General features: G+C 44.3%; 1 protein-coding gene across 1 annotated transcript in view; it reads right to left on the bottom strand.

Annotated features, from left to right (window-relative positions):
* The window catches only part of LOC129836335 (galactosylgalactosylxylosylprotein 3-beta-glucuronosyltransferase 2-like), a 39,619-nt gene that overhangs the window by 4,983 nt on the left and 16,279 nt on the right, over positions 1-18,357 (bottom strand). The window contains exon 2 of the mRNA XM_055902370.1: positions 8,613-8,757. Within this exon, the coding sequence (XP_055758345.1) occupies positions 8,613-8,757 (145 nt within the window). The remainder of the gene's footprint in view (positions 1-8,612; positions 8,758-18,357) is intronic.

Below are 18,357 nucleotides of genomic sequence, written 5' to 3'. Positions count from 1 at the left end.
TCGAACTATTGGAACTATGGTGCAACTGACCGGAGATCAGATATATCTCAACTGTGCGGCAGAGTGTGTGCACGTGGGTGTGTGTGTGTTTGCTGTTCATGACTATGCATTGAGAATGCCAGACAGTATCACATGAAGATCCCACTACAGTATCTCATATTACTCTCCTTATCTCAGTTACAATATATGCGATACCATGGGGTGTGCTGATGGCTGCATGGAATAGCATATCACATTTACTCGCCTCTCCACGTTTCTAGCACACGGTTTTCTAGGCCATAACTCTACTCTCATGGGTATCCTTCTACTCCACTGAGAGATTGTGTGTGTGTGTGCCAGTGCGTGTTGCGTATTTCCTGCATTTTGAGTCAAAGAAGGTCACTGGTTTAACACGCACACATACACACAGTGTGTCTGAGTTGGGACTGACCCAATAGGAAGATCTCAGTGGACTATCAGGCATATTACTGAGCTGTGAGTGATACTGCAGTGAAAGCCCAGAAGCTGTACCCCAGGTATGATAGATAGGTATGAAAGCAATTATAAGATAGACATCTCTTAACCTGCAGCTAAGGTGGTATGAAGATTAGTGCATCTGTTAGCAATGCCTGTCTGTCAATGCCGTTTCTGTCTCAATAGTTTCATCCAGCTTCCTTTCCTGGCTTCTTTTCCTTGTCCTTTTCTTTATGGTTTTGTTTCTATGCATTGTATGTAGTGTACGTGTTAGAAACGATACAAAGAACTCCATTTCATCTTATATTGCGCAAGTGAACAGCAAACCTGGTTTCTAAAACAAACGACAAATGCCTCTCCCCCATGTGACCTACGTGTTGTGTGTATGTACAGGAGGTTGGTGGCATCTTAATTGGGGAGGATGGGCTGGTGGTAATGACTGGAGTGGATGGTAACAAACACATCAAGCACATGGTTTCCAGGTGTTTCATGCCATTCCATTTGCTCTGTTCCAGCCATTATTATGAGTCAGCCTCCACTGACTGACATGTACTGTATGTGTAACTGATAGATGTGCGCGCGCGCACACACACACACACTACATGTTAATGTTTTTAAATGTATGTCAATTGTTACGTTTTTTTTAATCTGTAATGTATTTTTCGTAATGTGTCGGACCCCATTTTAGAATACTGTGACACAGCTGGTTACTTCCTGTTTTATGAGTGAGGCTTATGACCATTGGTCAAGAAAAGGGTTAATATTAGCAATAGCATGACTCATTAAAGACTAAGTGTTAGCATGCGCCATCCCTCGTTTTTTTGTCCCACTGACTCGCTGTAGTGTAAACACTAAACACTTTCATGTTGCCCTCTCAAAATCCTCTTCAGGTGAGAGCTCCACTCCAAGACAATGAAGGACAGGGCTTTGCATGTATGCGTGTTGGTGCATGTGTGTGGGATGAGATATACAGAACTGTGCTTGCGTGTGTGTGTGTGTTCGCGTGTGTGTGCCTGCACCAGAAGAATACTAAACCATCTCCTCCTTCTCTGGCCCAATTGTGGCCCAGTAAATGAGATAGAGCAGCATTGGAACGGATTAATTGGCCAACTTGGCTGCTAACAATAGCCTCCAATACCACAATACAAGTTATTAAGGTAAAAGCTGCAATTTACACACTGCTCAACATTGCCCATTCTACATCAGATGAATAGTGATTAAAGGGGGTTTTTGTGGGCAAAAAAATGTGACTGCTAGTTTGGTGGTGAATATAATATATGTACACTACCGTTCAAAAGTTTGGGGTCACTTAGAAATGTCCTTGTTTTTGAAAGTAAAGCTCATTTTGTGTCCCTTAAAATAGAATCAAATTGGTCAGAAAAACAGTGTAGACATTTTTATGGATTACTCCTGTGTTCCAATGGCACGTTGTGTTAGCTAATCCAAGTTTATCATTTTTAAAGGTTAATTGATCATTAGAAAACCCTTTTACAATTGTTAGCACAGCTGAAAACTGTTGTACTGATTAAACAAGCAATAAAACTGGCCTTCTTTAGACTAGTTGATTATCTAGAGCATCAGCATTTGTGTGTTCGATTACAGGCACAAAATGGCCAGAAACAAAGTACTTCCTTCTGTAACTTGTCAGTCCATTCTTGTTCTGAGAAATGAAGGCTATTCCATGTGAGAAATTGCCAAGAAACTGAAGATCTCATACAACGCTGTGCACTACTCCCTTCATAGAACAGTGCAAACTGTCTCTAACCAGAATAGAAAGAGGAGTGGGAGACCCCGGTGCACAACTAAGCAAAATGACAAATACATTAGAGTGTCTAGTTTGAGAAAGATGCCTCACAAGTCCTCAACTGGCAGCTTCATTAAATTGTACCCGCAAAACACCAGTGTCAATGTCAACAGTGAAGAGGCAACTCCGGGATGCTGGCCTTCTTTTGAAAGAAAAATGTGCTTTTCTTTAAAAAACAAGGTCATTTCTAAGTGACCCCAAACTTTTGAACGGTAGTGTATTTATCAATGTGTTTTATTGTCACATACACCAGATACGTGCAGTGAAATGTGTTGTTTTACAGGGTCAGTCATAGTAAATAACGGCTACTTCTCAGAGAGTTTTGAATTGTCAAGAGGAGTTAAACCAGGGTGTCCGCTGTCACCGTATCTATTTGTTATGGACATCGAAATGCTCGCTATTAAAATCAGATCCAATAACATTAGAAATCCAAGGCTTAAAAACAAAGGTGTCCATGATTGACTCAAGTTTTATATTAAGTCCGCAAGCTAGATCCCTGCAATGTCTCATTGAAGATCTAGATCATTTTTCTGTACTCTCTGGACTAAAACCGAATGATAAGTGTACAATATTACGTATTGGATCCTTAAATACAACTTATACATTACCTTGCAATATACCTATAAAATGGGCTGGTGATGGTGAAGTAGATATACTTGGTATTCATATCACAAAAGATATAAATAAGCTCTCCACAATGAATTTCAATAGAAAACTTGTAAAAATAGACAAGATCCTGCAACCATGGAGAGGTAAATACCTGTCTATTTATGGAAAAATTGCCCTGATTAACTCCTTTGTCATTACTCAGTTTATTCACTTACTTATGGCGCTGCCTACTCCTGATAATTCGTTTTTCAAATCATATATTTTGCTTATCTGGGACGATTAAACAGACAAAATAAAGCGTGCCTATCTATATAATGAATATGATTGGGTGGGTTGAGATTATTAAATATAAAAGCACTAAACCTCTCTCTAAAAGCTTCACTTATTCAAAAGTTTTACTTGAACCCTAAATGGTTCTCAAGTAGATTACTAAGAAAAGCTCATCCATTGTTTAAAAATTGACTTTTTTCCTTTGTGCAGATTGCCATGTCTCATTTTTGATTAATTGAAAATGATACTTTTTTCAAAGTATCTCTCTTTTTCAAACAAGCATTGCAGAGCTGGCTACAATTTCAATTTCATCCCCCTGATAAGATAGAACAAATATTACAAAAAATATTATGGCTGAACTGAAATGTGCTGGTTGATAAAATACCTGTATTTATGGGAAAGATGTTTGAAAAGGGTATTTTGTTCTTAAATTATATTGTAAATTGGAATGGTAGAGTTATGTCCTTGATGGAGTTATCAGAAATGTACGGGAAGGTCTGCTCAATCCAAGAGTACAACCAATTGATTACAGTATTACCCCAAAAATGGAGGAGGCAGGTAGCAGCGGGAGGAGGTAGGGAACTGGTCTGTCTGCCCAATATAAAGGATCCAAATTGGCCGGGGGTAATGAGGTAAGATAAGGGAGGTAAGGCAATAAATAGGCCATAGTGGCGAAATAATTACAATTTAGCAATTGAACACTGTGATAGATGTGTGATAGATGTGCAGTGATAGATGTGCAGAAGATGAATGTGCAAGTAGAGATAATGAGGTGCAAAGGAGCAAAACAATTATAATAATAACAGTATGGGGATAAGGTAGTTGGATGGGCTATTTACAGATGGGCTATGTACAGGTGCAGTGATCTGTGAGCTGCTCTGACAGCTGGTGCTTAAAGTTAGAGAGGGAGATATGAGTCTCCATGTATGGAGATTTTTGCAATTCGTTCCAGTTATTGGCAGCAGAGAACTGGAAGGAAAGGCGGCCGAAGGAGGAATTGGCTTTGGGGGTGACCAGTGAAATATACCTGCTGGAGCGCGTGATATGGGTGAGTGCTGCTATGGTGACCAGTGAGCTGAGATAAGGCGGGGCTTTACCTAGCAAAGACTTATAGATGACCTGTAGCCAATGGGTTTGGCGACGAATATGAAGCGATGGCCAGGCAACGAGAGCATACAGGTCGCAGTGGTGGGTAGTAAATGGGGCTCTGGTGACAAAACGGATGGCACTGTGATAGACTGTATCCAATTTGCTGAGTAGAGTGTTGGAGGCTATTTTGTATATGACATCGCCGAAGTCATGGGTAGGTAGGATAGTCAGTTTTACGAGGGTATGTTCGACAGCATGAGTGAAGGATGCTTTGTTAAAAATAGGAAGCCGATTCTACATTTAATTTTGGATGGAGATGCTTAATGTGAGTCTGGAAGGAGAGTTTACAGAGGTGGATCAGAGGATCACCAGCAGCAAGAGCGACATCATCGATATATACAGAGAAAAGAGTCAGCCTGAAAATTTAACCCTGTGGCACCCCCATAGAGACTGCCAGAGATCCGGACAACAGGCCCTCCGATTTGACACACTAAACTCTGTCTGAGAAGTAGTTGGTGAACCAGGCGAGGCAGTCATTTGAGAAAGCAAGGCTGTTGAGTCTGCCGATAAGAATGTGGTGATTGACAGAGTTGAAAGACTTGGCCAGGTCGATGAATACAGCTGCACAGTATTGTCTCTCATCGATGGCGGTTATGATATCATTTAGGACCTTGACCGTGGCTGAGGTGCACCCATGACCAGCTCGGAAACCAGATTGCATAGGTACGGTGGGTACGGTGGGATTCAAAATGTTCAGTGATCTGTTTGTTAACTTGGCTCTGGAAGACCTTAGAAAGTCAGGGTAGGATAAATATAGGTCTGTAACAGTTTGGGACTAAAGTGTCACCATCTTTGAAGAGGGGGATGACCACGGCAGCTTTCAATTCTTTGGGGATCTCAGACGATACAAAAGAGAGGTTGAACAGGCTAGTAATAGGGGTTGCAACAATTGCGGCGGATAATTTTATAAAGCGAGGGTCCATATTGTCTAGCTCGGCTGATTTGTAGGTGTCCAGATTTTGCAGCTCTTTCAGAACATCAGCTATCTGGATTTGGGTGAAGGAGAAATTGGGGAGGCTTGGGCAAGTTGCTGTGCGGGGTGCAGGGCGGTTGACCGGGGTAGGGGTAGCCAGGTGGAAAGCATGGCCAGCCGTAGAGAAATGCTTATTGAAATTCTCCATTATCGTGGATTTATCGGTGGTGACAGTGTTTCCTAGCCTCATTGCAGTGGGCAGCTGGGAGGAGGTGCTCTTATTCTCCATGGACTTTACAGTGTCCCAGAACTGTTTGGAGTTTGTGCCAAAGGATGCAAATTTCTGTTTGAAAAAGCTAGCCTTTGCTTTCCTAACTGCCTGTGTATATTGGTTCCTAGCTTCCTTGAAAAGTTGCATATCGCGGGGGCTGTTTGATGCTAATGCAGTATGGCACAGGATGTTTTTGTGCTGGTCAAGGGTAGTCAGGTCTGGAGTGAACCAAGGGCTATATCTGTTCCTGGTTCTACATTTTTTGAATGGGGCATGCTTATTTAAGATGGTGAGGAAAGCACTTTTAAAGAGTAACCAGACATCCTCTACTGACGGAATGAGGTCAATATCCTTCCAGGATACCCGGGCCAGGTCGATTAGCAAGGCCTGCTCGCTGAAGTGTTTTAGGGAGCATTTGACAGTGATGAGGGGTGGACGTTTGACCGCAGACCCATTACGGATGCAGGCAATGAGGCAGTGATCGCTGAGATCCTGGTTGAAGACAGCAGAGGTGTATTTGGAGGGCAGGCTGGTTAGGATGATATCTTTGAGGGTGCCCATGTTTACGAATTTGGGGTTGTACCTGGTAGGTTCATCGATAATTTGTGTGAGTTTAAGGGCATCTAGCTTAGATTGTAGGACGGCCGGGGTGTTAAGCATGTCCCAGTTTAGGTCACCTAACAGCATGAGCTCTGAAGATAGATGGGGGGAAATCAATTCACATATGGTGTCCAGGGCATAGCTGGGGGCAGAAGGTGGTCTATAGCAAGCGGCAACAGTGAGAGACTTGTTTCTGGAAAGGTGGATTTTTAAAAGTTGAAGCTCAAATTGTTTGGGACAGACCTGGATAGTAAGACAGAACTCTACAGGCTATCTCTGCAGTAGATTGCAACTCCGCCCCCTTTGCAGTTCTATTTTGTTAGAAAATTTTATAGTTAGGGATGGACATTTCTGGGTTTTTGGTGGCCTTCCAAAGCTAGGATTCAGACATGACTAGGACATCTGGGTTGGCAGAGTGTGCTAAAGCAGTGAATACAACAAACTTAGGGAGGAGGCTTCTGAAGTTAACATGCATGAAACCAAGGCTTTTACGATTACAGAAGTCAACAAATTAGAGCGCCTGGGGAATGGGAGTGGAGCTAGGAACTGCAGTGCCTGGATTAACCTCTACATCCCCAGAGGAACAGAGGAGGAGTAGGATAAGGGTACGGCTAAAGGCTATAAGAACTGGTCATCTAGTACAGTCGGAACAGAGAGTAAAAGGAGCAGGTTTCTGGGTACGGTAGAATAGATTCAAGGCATAATGTACAGTAGGCTGTGAAAACCTAGGCATTAAGTTTTTTTATTTTACCTTTATTTAACTAGGCAAGTCAGTTAAGAACAAATTCTTATTTTCAATGACGGCCTAGGAACAGTGGGTTAACATCCTTGTTCAGGGGCAGAACAACAGACTTTTACCTTGTCAGCTCAGGGATTTCATCTTGCAACCTTTCGGTTACTAGTCCAACACTCTAATCACTAGCCTACCACCGGCATTGAATGACAATGAGAGAGGTATTGTCTCTATAGACACCATTTAAACCAGGGGGTCACTGCATGTGTGGGAGGTGGAACAAAAGGGTTAGCTAAGGCATATTGAGCAGGGCTGGAGGCTCTACAGTGAAATAAGACAATATTTGGCGATTCAGACAGCTAGCGGGCCGGGTCTAGCAGGCTAGCAGATGGGCATTCAGGGGACATCGCGACGGAGGAGCCTGTTGAAAATCCCCTCGGGCGGATTACGTCGGTAGTCCAGTCGTGATGGATCGGCGGGGCTCCATATCGGCAGTAAAAGGGGTCCAGGCCAATTGGAAAAATAGCTATTGCAGCCCAAGGAATGGCTGATGGACCTCTCCAGCTAGCCGGGAGATGGGCCTAGCATAGGCTAGCTCCAGGCTAATTGGTGCTTGCTTTGGGACAGAGACGTTAGCCAGGAGTAACCACTCGGATAGCAGCTAGCTAGCTGCGATGATCCATGTGAAAAGGTTCAGAGCTTGCAGTAGGAATCCGGAGATATGGAAAAAAGAAGTCCGATACGCTCTGGATTAAATCGCGCTGTGCAAACTAGCAGGAGTTGTCCAGGCTAAAGGTTAGCTGATGACCCGCTAGCAGTGGCTAGCTGACTACTAGCTAGTAGCTAGTTAGCTGGCTAGCCTTTGTTGGGGGTTTCGGTTCTAACGTAAAGAAAATAGCAGATCCATACCACATTGGGTGAGGCGGGTTGCATGAGAGTATGCTGAAGTTGAGGTTAAAAAAATATTTGTAAAAAATATGCGAAGAAAAAAATATATATACACGGGACACGACAAGAAAAAAAAACTCCTGACTGCTCTGCCATCTTGGAATTCAGTAACCGAAACGACCTGGCCCAAATTTGTAACCGATAGGCTACCTCTCGCCATTTAGCAGGCGCTTTTGTCCAAAGCGACAATGACCCATGAATTTGACCCATGAACCTTAGCATTGCAAGAGCCATGCTCTACCAACTGAATCACACAGAAAGATAAGAAAGTCTAGGGGAGATCGGAAGAATAGAGGAAAGCACAGGAGAAAAGGAAAAAGGTTGATAAGGGGAGATGTAGAACAGGAGAGGAGGAGAGGAGGGGGGGAGGAGGAGAGAAGATGAGGATAGGAGTAGGCTCTTCTGTTACAATGTCTTATTTGTCTGTGTGTGTTTGCAAGAACAGAGTATGGGTAAAACGTGTGTCTATGTGTATCGCATGTCTGGCTGTGTCCCTTTATTTGCACGCTTGAGTGTTAGTGTGTGGTTAGTGGAACCATTAATGCAGGAGGGACCACTAGATGGGTTTGTTATGGACAGAGCAGAGCAGAGAAAGAGGTACAGAGAGAGAGGGGGAGAGAGAGAAGGCTGAAGTGGTGAGCAGCATCCCACTTTGCTTTTAGTTGTGCTTACAGCTGAGAAGCACCGTTCCCTGACGCACCCTTTTAGAGAGAGACCGAGAACAGTCGCCCACTCCTCACCGCAAACACAAGAGCCCCTAAATAGTGTGAAGCAGTTTACAACACCATGTTGGGCTGCATTCCAGATTTTAAAAACCACTGGGTACTGTTCCTCTGCCCTAGATGATTAGATGTGCTCTTACCTGCCATGTCGATGGCGAAGGGGCGGTCGGGCCTCCAGCCAGTGTACCAGCCCACCACTTTGCCCTTCTCCACTATGGGGCGCTCGTACCTCCGCCCACTGACCAGCCCCACCGGCCACACTGACACACCCCGCGTCGAACGCATCTAGAGAAACAGAGAGCGAGAGAGAGTTAGACACACAAACACAAACACACAGAAGCCCCATAGGCCACACAGACAGGCACTTTGATCCGAAAACAGTAGAGGTCAAAGCAATAGGATTCTTGGTGTGAATTAGCTCCAGGCCTTTCCAGCTCGTTCATATCAGTGTAGATAGAGGATAGCAGACAAGGAGGCAGTTTTAGACTTTTGAGATGAACCGTCTGTGTCCATATGTAGAACCGCCGCCCTCCCCAAATCAAGCTGTGAAGTAGATCAACAACCACATTTATTTGGTGGCAATTGTCGGATGAAATATCTGAAGAAATCTGATAAGGCAGAAATCAGCATGGCTAGACTCCTTGCTTCACTGGATCCTACACTAAATGAAATAGCAGAGTAGAATGGGGCCCGGGTACATTTTCACCGTGAATTAATTACAGACAGCCGGCAGCAGGGTAGAGCCAGACTGTTTGTGTGTAAGTGTGTAAATTGCGTTTAGCCTTGGAGTGTGGAACACATGTGAGTGTGTGTATATAGTTACTATGTGTGTGTGTATATATGCTTGCTTGTGTGTGTGCATGCATTCATTTGTTTGTGTGTTGGTGTGTGTGTAACATTTCATACATCATTTCCAGTATAGATTTCCATTCTAGTGTTATTCTCCTTTCAGAACCTCAAACCACCTGAAGGAAGTCACTCATGGCGCAAAACATACAAGACAGTATTGGGGATTACAGAGCGACGATGTCGTCGTGTGATTCTTCACACAAAAGGTCAAGGCAGGGCCTAGATCTTTCATGTCTCCTCTCTACCTCCCAGCTTTCAACGGAGTGATGGGAAGGCTCTCTCTCTCTCCCCCTTTACTCATGCACACAGCTTAGATGTCTTCTCTTCAAATGCTGTACCCCTTGAGCATGTGCGATGCTAAAACCCTTCCCCACCTTTCTGTTTCCTGCAGGTTTTTTTTCAAAGGCTACTGGCCGCGTCTATCAAAACGGAGATGAAAAGAGAGTGAATGTCCGCTCGCTCACTGTTTACTGTTCCCGTATGTAATCTTCATGTTAGCCTTATGGTACAGCATCGTTTCCAGCCTTAATGGTCTTTGATGGGGTTTTAACCTGAGTAGCCTGATGAAGACAGTTGTGGAGGAATCAAATAGTTGACACTGGGTAGCAGCAAAAAATGAGTCGACATTCATTTGGTTCTAATTATGTTTCGTCCAGATCCTGACCCTTGTTTGGATATGCATAATTCCTCAAATGAATGGAGACTTAGGGATGGAGCAGTTGTTTAAAAGACATCGTTAAAAATTCTTACAACGTATTCTTAATTACAAAGTACCCCCATAGTACCCATATAGTCCTACCCACTAGACACTCCAAGATCGGAGATGATTGCTATCCAATCACACACAGATCAGTGATTAAAAAAAGGAAGGGAGGTAAGAAGAACGAATGTTCAATTGGACCAGGGCCTCAGAGAAAAAGCAAAGGCAGAACTGGGAACTGTAAAGATTGATTAAAAGCTCCAGCCTCTGCAGGCATGGACCCAGACTGTCAAAACCAACATCAACCGTATAATACCTGTGCTAGAGAAATAGTCAATACCCTTCAGAAAGAATCCACTCTGCAGAGAATTCAAGCTCTAAAAATAGACCAAAAAAAGAATTGCTTTGTGACCTATAACCTCTACTGGCTCTATGCTGGCGTTTTGGGACATCGAGGAAACCAGATCCCATTATTGACATACATTGGATTTTGACACAGTAGATGGGTTCCTGGTCTCTATCTGAAATGGAGGTATACTTTCCACATAGTGGCATTGTCTGTCTGAGTGGTACAGAAAAAAGTCATACCTTAAAGGATAATCAAATCAAATCACATTTTATTGGTCATATACACATGTTTAGCAGATGTTATTGCAGGTGTAGCGAAATACTTGTGTTCCTAGCTCCAACAGTGCAGTGGTATCCAACAATTCACAACAATACACACAAATCTAAAAGTAAAATAATGGAATTAAGAAATATATAAATATTAGGACAAGCAATGTCGGAATAGCATTGACTAGAATACAGTAAAATACAGTATGTAAACATTATTAAAGTGTCCAGTGTTCCATTATTAAAGTGGCCAGTGATTCGATGTCTATGTACATAGGGCAGCAGCCTCCAATGTGCAGGGTTCAGTAACCAGGTGGTAGCCAGCTAGTGACAGTGACTAAGTTCAGGGCAGGGTACTGGGTGGAGGCCGGATAGTGGTGGCTATTTAACAGTCTGATGGCCTTGAGATAGAAGCTCTTTTTCATTATCTAGGTCCCAGCTTTGATGCACCTGTACTGACCTCGCCTTCTGGATAGTAGCGGGGTGAACAGGCAGTGGCTCAGGTAGTTGATGTCTTTGATGATCTTTTTGGCCTTCCTGTGACATCGGGTGCTGTAGGTGTCCTGGAAGGCAGGCAGTGTGTCCCCGGTGATACGTTGGGCAGACCGCACCACCGTCTGGAGAGCCCTGCGGTTGCGGGCTGTGCAGTTGCTGTACCAGGCATTGATACAGACCGACAGGATGCTCTCAATGGTGCATCTGTAAAACTTTGTGAGGGTCTTAGGGGCAAATACTAATTTATTCAGCCTCCTGAGGTTGAAGAGGCGCTGTTGCGCCTTCTCTACCAAATGGTCCACCCACACTGTGTGGGTGGACCATTTCAGATTGTCAGTGATGTGTACGCTGAGGAACTTTTTACCTTCTCCACTGCGGTCCCATCGATGTGGATGGGGGCGTGCTCCCTCTACTGTCTCCTGAAGTCTACCATCAGCTCCTTAGTTTTGTTGACGTTGAGGGAGAGGTTATTTTCCTGGCACCACTCTGCCAGGGCCCTCACCTCCTTCCTGTAGGCTGTCTCGTCATTTTTGGTAATCAGGCCTACTACTGTTGTGTCGTCTGCAAACTTTATGATTGAGTGAGTAAGGAGGTGGCTGAGCACACACCCTTGTGGGGCCCCTGTGTTGAGGGTCGGCATAGTGGAGGTGTTGTTTCCTACCTTCCCCACCTGGCGGCGGCCCATCAGGAAGTCCAGGACCCAGTTGCACAGGGCGGGGTTCAGACCCAGGGCCCCGAGCTTAATGATGCGCTTGGAGGGTACTATGGTGTTGAAGGCTGAGCTGTAGTCAATGAACAGCATTCTTACATAGGTATTCCTCTTGTCCAGATGGGAAAGGGCAGTGGAATGTCAATTACATCGTCTGTGGATTTCGGAGTGAACTTTTGACAAGGGGAATAGGAGAATACCTCAGGTTACCATTTAAGATGTCATCTATCTAATTTTGAGACAATGTCATCTATCTAATATTGAGTTGCAACATAGTCAGTGAATGTCTAGGCTGCTTTTGTTTACTCCATATTAACAGAGGTGATATGTAAATTGTATGCATATACAATAGGATATTTAATGACACAGTATAAATCCATTATAAATGTGTTCCTCTCCCAGAGAATAAGCTGTCATTTAATTGTGTGCTCATACACTCTTTCCTTGGTGCGATTTTAATCAATCCTTCTCCATGTGTCATTAATATGCATAGCGGGGGCTATGAAAGAGAGAGAGGGAGAAAGAAATGATGAATTAAATTAGAGGAGAGAAAATGAGGAGGTTATGAAATGGTGATGCAATGATACATGGTGTGTGCGCGGGTTGGTGTAAGGCGTTGGGGGTGAGTTTGCTGTGTCTGAAAGAATGATGAAGTGTGTGCGTGTGTGGGTGTGTGTTTGTGCTTTAAGGGCATCGTTTCTGTCTCCATCCTTCTAAGCAGCTGGGTGTGGGGCGGGGGGTGGGTTCAGGGTTGGAGGGTAGACAATGCCAGCATTTTGACAGACTCACGACTCACACTGCTCCTGAGGGTGGAGAAATAAATGAGGAGAGGGATGAGGAGGGAGGAATAGAGGAAGGGAGAGAAAGAGGGAGAGGGTAGTACATGAGAGGATGTGAGAGAAGAGAGAAGAGGGCACAAGGAAAGAGAGAAGAGAGAAGAGGACACAGGGAAAGAGAGAAGAGTGGGAGAGGATGGAAAAGGAAAGCAGGGAGGAGATGAGAGAGGAACGGATCCAGAAATAAGGAAAAGAGAGAAGGAGAGTGGAGAGGAGACAGCGCGGGAGAATAGAAGGGGTGTGCCAGTGCAGTAATGAGTAACCAGAGCTAGTGTAAAATCAAGTGTCTGTTCTCACGCCCTGTTCTACGCTCTTCACCTCTCTCACACCTCCTCCATCTTTCTCACCACCCTCTCTTCTTCACTACACTACCTTTTCTCTTTCCTTCCCCTTCCTTCTCCCCCTCCTCCTCTCCACCACCTACTCAGACAGCCAATTTCTATCTGTGGGATTCTCTCCTTTCTGCTTCAGTTCCCAGACAGAGAAAAAACCCTCTAGTATGTAATTATGATAATTGCTCACATGGGTTTGATGGAATTGGATTTCAGATTTTGCTCTTCCTCTCTTTCTTGCTGTTCCTTTGTTCCCTTTCTAGGGGCCTACTGAACACTATGAAACCATGGCCATTGATTGAATTTGTCCTGGCAATGTGTCAGTGTAGTTCAAGTCCAAGTATGTAGACCTATCCTTAAGTATGTAGACCTATCCTTAAGTATGTAGGCCTATCTTCCACACCAATTAATAGTCTGCTCATTTCAGAACATAGTTTCTACCCTTGTTGAGGGAGAGAGAGACATAATTGTGTTCAATTTTTTTCTGTCACACCCTGATCTGTTTCACCTGTCTTCGTGATTGTCTCCACCCCCCTCCATGTGTCGCCCATCTTCCCCATTATCCCCAGTGTATTTATACCTGTGTTCTCTGTTTGTCTGTTGCCAGTTTGTTTTGTCTCGTCAAGCCTACCAGCGGTTTTCCCCTGCTCCTGTCTTTCTCTAGTTCCTGTTTTCTAGTTTTCACGGTTTTGACCATTCTTTCTGCCCTGAGCCTGCTTGCCGTCCTGTACCTTTCGGACTCTGTTCTGGATTACTGACCTCTGCCTGCCCGTGACCTGTCGTTTGCCTGCCCCCCTGTTTTTGTAATAAACTTTTGTTACTTCGAAACAGTCTGCATCTGGGTCTTCTCCTGAGCCTTGACACTTTTCATTAATTGGTAGGACGTTCTACCTCACTTTTACCAGCACGTCTCGTGTGCCTATCACCCAGTAGCACTCACATCTGTAATTATGAAGTGCTTTGAAAGGCTGGTCATGGATCACATCAACACCATCATTCCAGATACCGTATACCCACTCCAATTCAGATACCGCCCCAACAGATCCACAGATGACACCATCGCAATTGCACATCACACTGCCCTCTCCCTCCTGGACAAGAGGAGAAATAACTATGTGAGAATGCTGTTCATAGACTACAGCTCAGCGTTCAACACCACAGTCCCCTCAGCTGGGGACCCTGGGACTGAACACCTCTCTCTGTAACTGGATCCTGGACTTCCTGACGGGGCGGCCCCAGGTGGTGAGGGTAGACAACAACACCTCTGCCACGCTGACCCTCAACACGGGGGCCCCTCAAGGGTGTGCCTAGTCTCCTCCTGTACTCCCTGTTCAATCACGACTGCATAGCTATGCACGAATCAACACCAGTGGTAGACCTGATCACCGATGCTGATTAGACAGCGTACAGGGAGGAGGTCAGAGACTTGACAATGTGGTGCCAACACAACAACCACTCCCTCAACCTCAATAAGACCAAGGAGTTGATCGTGGACTACAGGAGAAAGAGGGGAGTACACCCCCCCCCCCCCCCCCCCCCCCCATCCACATCGAGAGCTTCAAGTTCTTTGGTGTCTACATCACTAAGGACATAACACGGTCCACACGCACCTGCACAGTTGTGAAGAGGGCATAACAGCGCCTCTTCCCCCTCAGGAGGCTGAAAAGATTTGGTTCCTCAAAAAGTTCTACAGCTGCACCATCGAGAGTATCTTGACTGGCTGCATCACCACTTATGGCAAATGCACCACCCTCGACCGCAAAGCGCTACAGAGGGTTGTGTGGACAGCCCAGTACATCACTGGGGCTGAGCTCCCTGCCATCCAGGACCTCTATACCAGGCGGTGTCAGAGGAAGGACAAAATAATTACCAAAGACTTTAGCCACCCAAGCCATAGACCAGGGATGAGTAACTCCAGTCATCGGGTGTCTGATTGGTGTCACACTTTTGCTCCAGCCGCAACTAACACACCTGACTCCAATAATCAACTAACCATGATTTTCAGTTTAGAATGCAATTAGTTTAATCAGCTGTGTTAGATAGGGATGGGGAAAAAGTGTGACACCAATCAGGCCCCCGAGGACTGGAGTTGCCCATCCCTGCCGTAGAATGTTCACTCTGCTACCGTCCGGCAAACGATACCAGAGCATCAGCTCTCTGACCAACAGGCTCAGAGACAGCTTCTATCCCAAAACCATAAGACTGCTACATAGCCATCAGACTGTAAAATAGTTAAATAATGGTTACCTGGACTATCTGCACTGATCCTATCTTGCACTGATTCTATGCACACTCACAAGACTATATATGCACACATTCACAAACACTCTCACACAAAACAAACATATTCACATACACTACAGACTGTACGCACACACACAAGACACACACATGCATGCCAACAACACAAACACACATACACACACACTCATACCAACACAACAAAAACACACATACAAACACACTTTTACACTCATCATATGCTGCTGCTACTTTCTTCTATTTTTTTTTCTCCAAAATGGTTCTTCGGCTGTCCCCATAAGAGAACCCTTTATCGTTCCAGGTAGAACCCTTTTTGGCTCCAGGTAAAACCCTTTTGGGTTCCATGTAGAACCCTCTGTAGAAAGGTTTCTACATGGAACCCAAACATGGGTTCCATTTCTACATGGAACCCAAAAAGGTTATTCAAAAAGTGTTCCTATGGTGACAGCCGGCGTTGCCGGCCTACTAGCCATCACCGATCCATGTTTCCTTTTCCGTTTGTTTTGTCTTTGGTTCTGTCACACCTGGTTTTCATTTGCTTTGATTTCTGTGTGTCTATTTACCCCTGTTTCCCCGCTTAGGTTTGTGCGGGTTTATTTTTTCTTGTTGCTTGTGGAGGCTTGCCTCAGTGTATTTTCGCATGTACTGATTTTAGTAAGTTGCGTTGTGGTTCTACGCCTTACGGGTGAACTGTTTGTTCCCATTGGGTTTTGGGTATTTGTACTGGACTGTGTTTGTTTTGGACTTGCCCTGATTAAAAGTTTCACTCTACACTGACATTTCTGCTATCCTGCGTTTGACTCCTCACTTACCTTAAGTGCGCACGCAACAGGTACTCCCTGTATATAGCTCCACATTGATCTGGTACTGGTACTTCCTGTTTATAGCTCCACATTGATCTGGTACTGGTACTTCCTGTTTATAGCTCCACATTGATCTGGTACTGGTACTTCCTGTTTATAGCTCCACATTGATCTGGTACTGGTACTTCCTGTTTATAGCTCCACATTGATCTGGTACTGGTACTTCCTGTTTATAGCTCCACATTGATCTGGTACTGGTACTTCCTGTTTATAGCTCCACATTGATCTGGTACGGGTACTTCCTGTATATAGCTCCATTCTTGGGTATTTTATTCCTCATGTTACTATTTGTATTTTTTAACTCTGCATTGTTGGGAAGGGCTCGCAAGCAAACATTTAATGGTTAAGTCTACACCTGTTGTATTAGGCACATGTGATTTAAGGACTATAGGCCTGCCATTTCCTTTAAGCCTTTGAGTGAACAGCTTTATTTGACAAGCTGTCTGGTTGCAGTAATTTTAAGTCAGACCAATGCACATTTCTGACTGACGGACTGGCAGACTATGCTTACCCAAACACTTGGGAGCCATTCAGTATTGGCTACGGTGCTGCAGTTACGCTGTTACCACTAGCTCACAACGCCCCACTGCCCTGGAGCAAAATGCAAACTCACCCAGAGGCTATGATAGCTCACAGGGCATTCATGTGAAATATGCACGGTTCTGTTTGCTGACACTCCATTCTGAGGCAGCAAAGCTGGTGGAATGTCTGGCACACATAATGAATTGTGCCGAGCCATGACCTGTTAATGCTTGATAACAGAGAAACCATCCAATAATTATTTCTTCATGCAAAGCATTATCAGCTGGTTTCCTCTCAAACTCAGACATAAGGGACCATTAGAAATTTGCTGGTAGTTGACATAAAAAAGATGTACTCCCCCCATCCTCAACGTAAAAACTATTTTCACATGACCCTCCCCTTGTACTGTAAAAAAAATTGCACACCCTCCCCCCTCATTAAATTTACTAAAAATAATGTTGACGGCCACAAATAAAAATAACAGTTGCGACCCTGTGTTTATAAACATGGATAGTGACTTTGCCACTTCAGCATGCATTTGTGGCACAGTCGATGCCAGGCAGGGCTACGGGCCAGAAGGTAGAGGGTTCGCCGACCACCACAGACGAGCTTACTCACTCTGCCTGTTTCATTACACAACAATCAGAGCTGGATGCACAATGATCAACTAGGGGGAAATCAGATTTTCTATATTTTGATGCTATATTTATAATTATATATAATATATGCAACTAGTTATCCACCAACAGGATTCTGTACCAATGCACCACACAACCAATAAGTAAAGCATATACTGACTTCGGGCACTTCAATATCATGGTTTGCATTTTCAACATCACAATTAAACAGACTATGTAAATCTTGACAAACAGAAAATATATCCCTCCCTACCTTGCAGGCCTAGCCAGTATTGAAGGCTTGTCTTCACAATCTCCGAATATCATTAAACTTTTTAGTGTTTTGTAACAGATGTCTCTTTCAATTCATCAAATGGCTGCTGCACAGTTTGGATGCTGGAATTACATTTTGGACAACGTGCACAGATAGCCTACAGGACTTTTGAAGTAGCCTAATCAAATTAAAACATTGTGACACGTTGTGTTTATGGAGTGTACACTGTTCTTTATTTTAGTCTTATTATTATCTATCCTGATGCCTAGTTACTTTACCCTGCCTTCATGTACATATCCACCTCAAATAGAAGGCATATAAAGGTAATACAGTTAAATGAAAAATATTTAGGCTATATTGAAGTATTAGGTTCTAGGTGCGTGAGGAAAAGCTGCTGGGATTGGAGAGGAGGCAGAGCGCGTGTTAAGCCTTCCTGAATGACTGGTACTGCTGGGAGCATATGTGGCCACGTTATTATAGGACGACTTGGGAGAATGATGGTCTGCAACAGACAGAGCATCTCATTATCAGAAGTTAAAATACAGCCAGACTGGGCTACTACTGTCCCTTTATAGACCTTATAAACTGTTGAAAATAGACCCACAACTGATCCACATGGAATGAACATTCAAATCACAGGGCTTTTGCACCATTATTCAAAGGACATTTTCACTGCGGTTTCTAGCCTAGAGTAGAATGTTGTACCCACTTGAAAACAGTAATGCAATTATTCATTGCATTGTGGTGTTGTAGGCTAGTCTAGGTAGGATAATTCTATTGTCCCTAAACAAGATCAATAGGGGAGCTTTTT

The sequence above is a fragment of the Salvelinus fontinalis genome, chromosome 37, assembly GCF_029448725.1.
Source record: "Salvelinus fontinalis isolate EN_2023a chromosome 37, ASM2944872v1, whole genome shotgun sequence".
Lineage (NCBI taxonomy): Eukaryota > Metazoa > Chordata > Actinopteri > Salmoniformes > Salmonidae > Salvelinus > Salvelinus fontinalis.
Note: the sequence above shows the minus strand (reverse complement) of the source record. Positions and strands in the feature narration are given on the sequence as shown.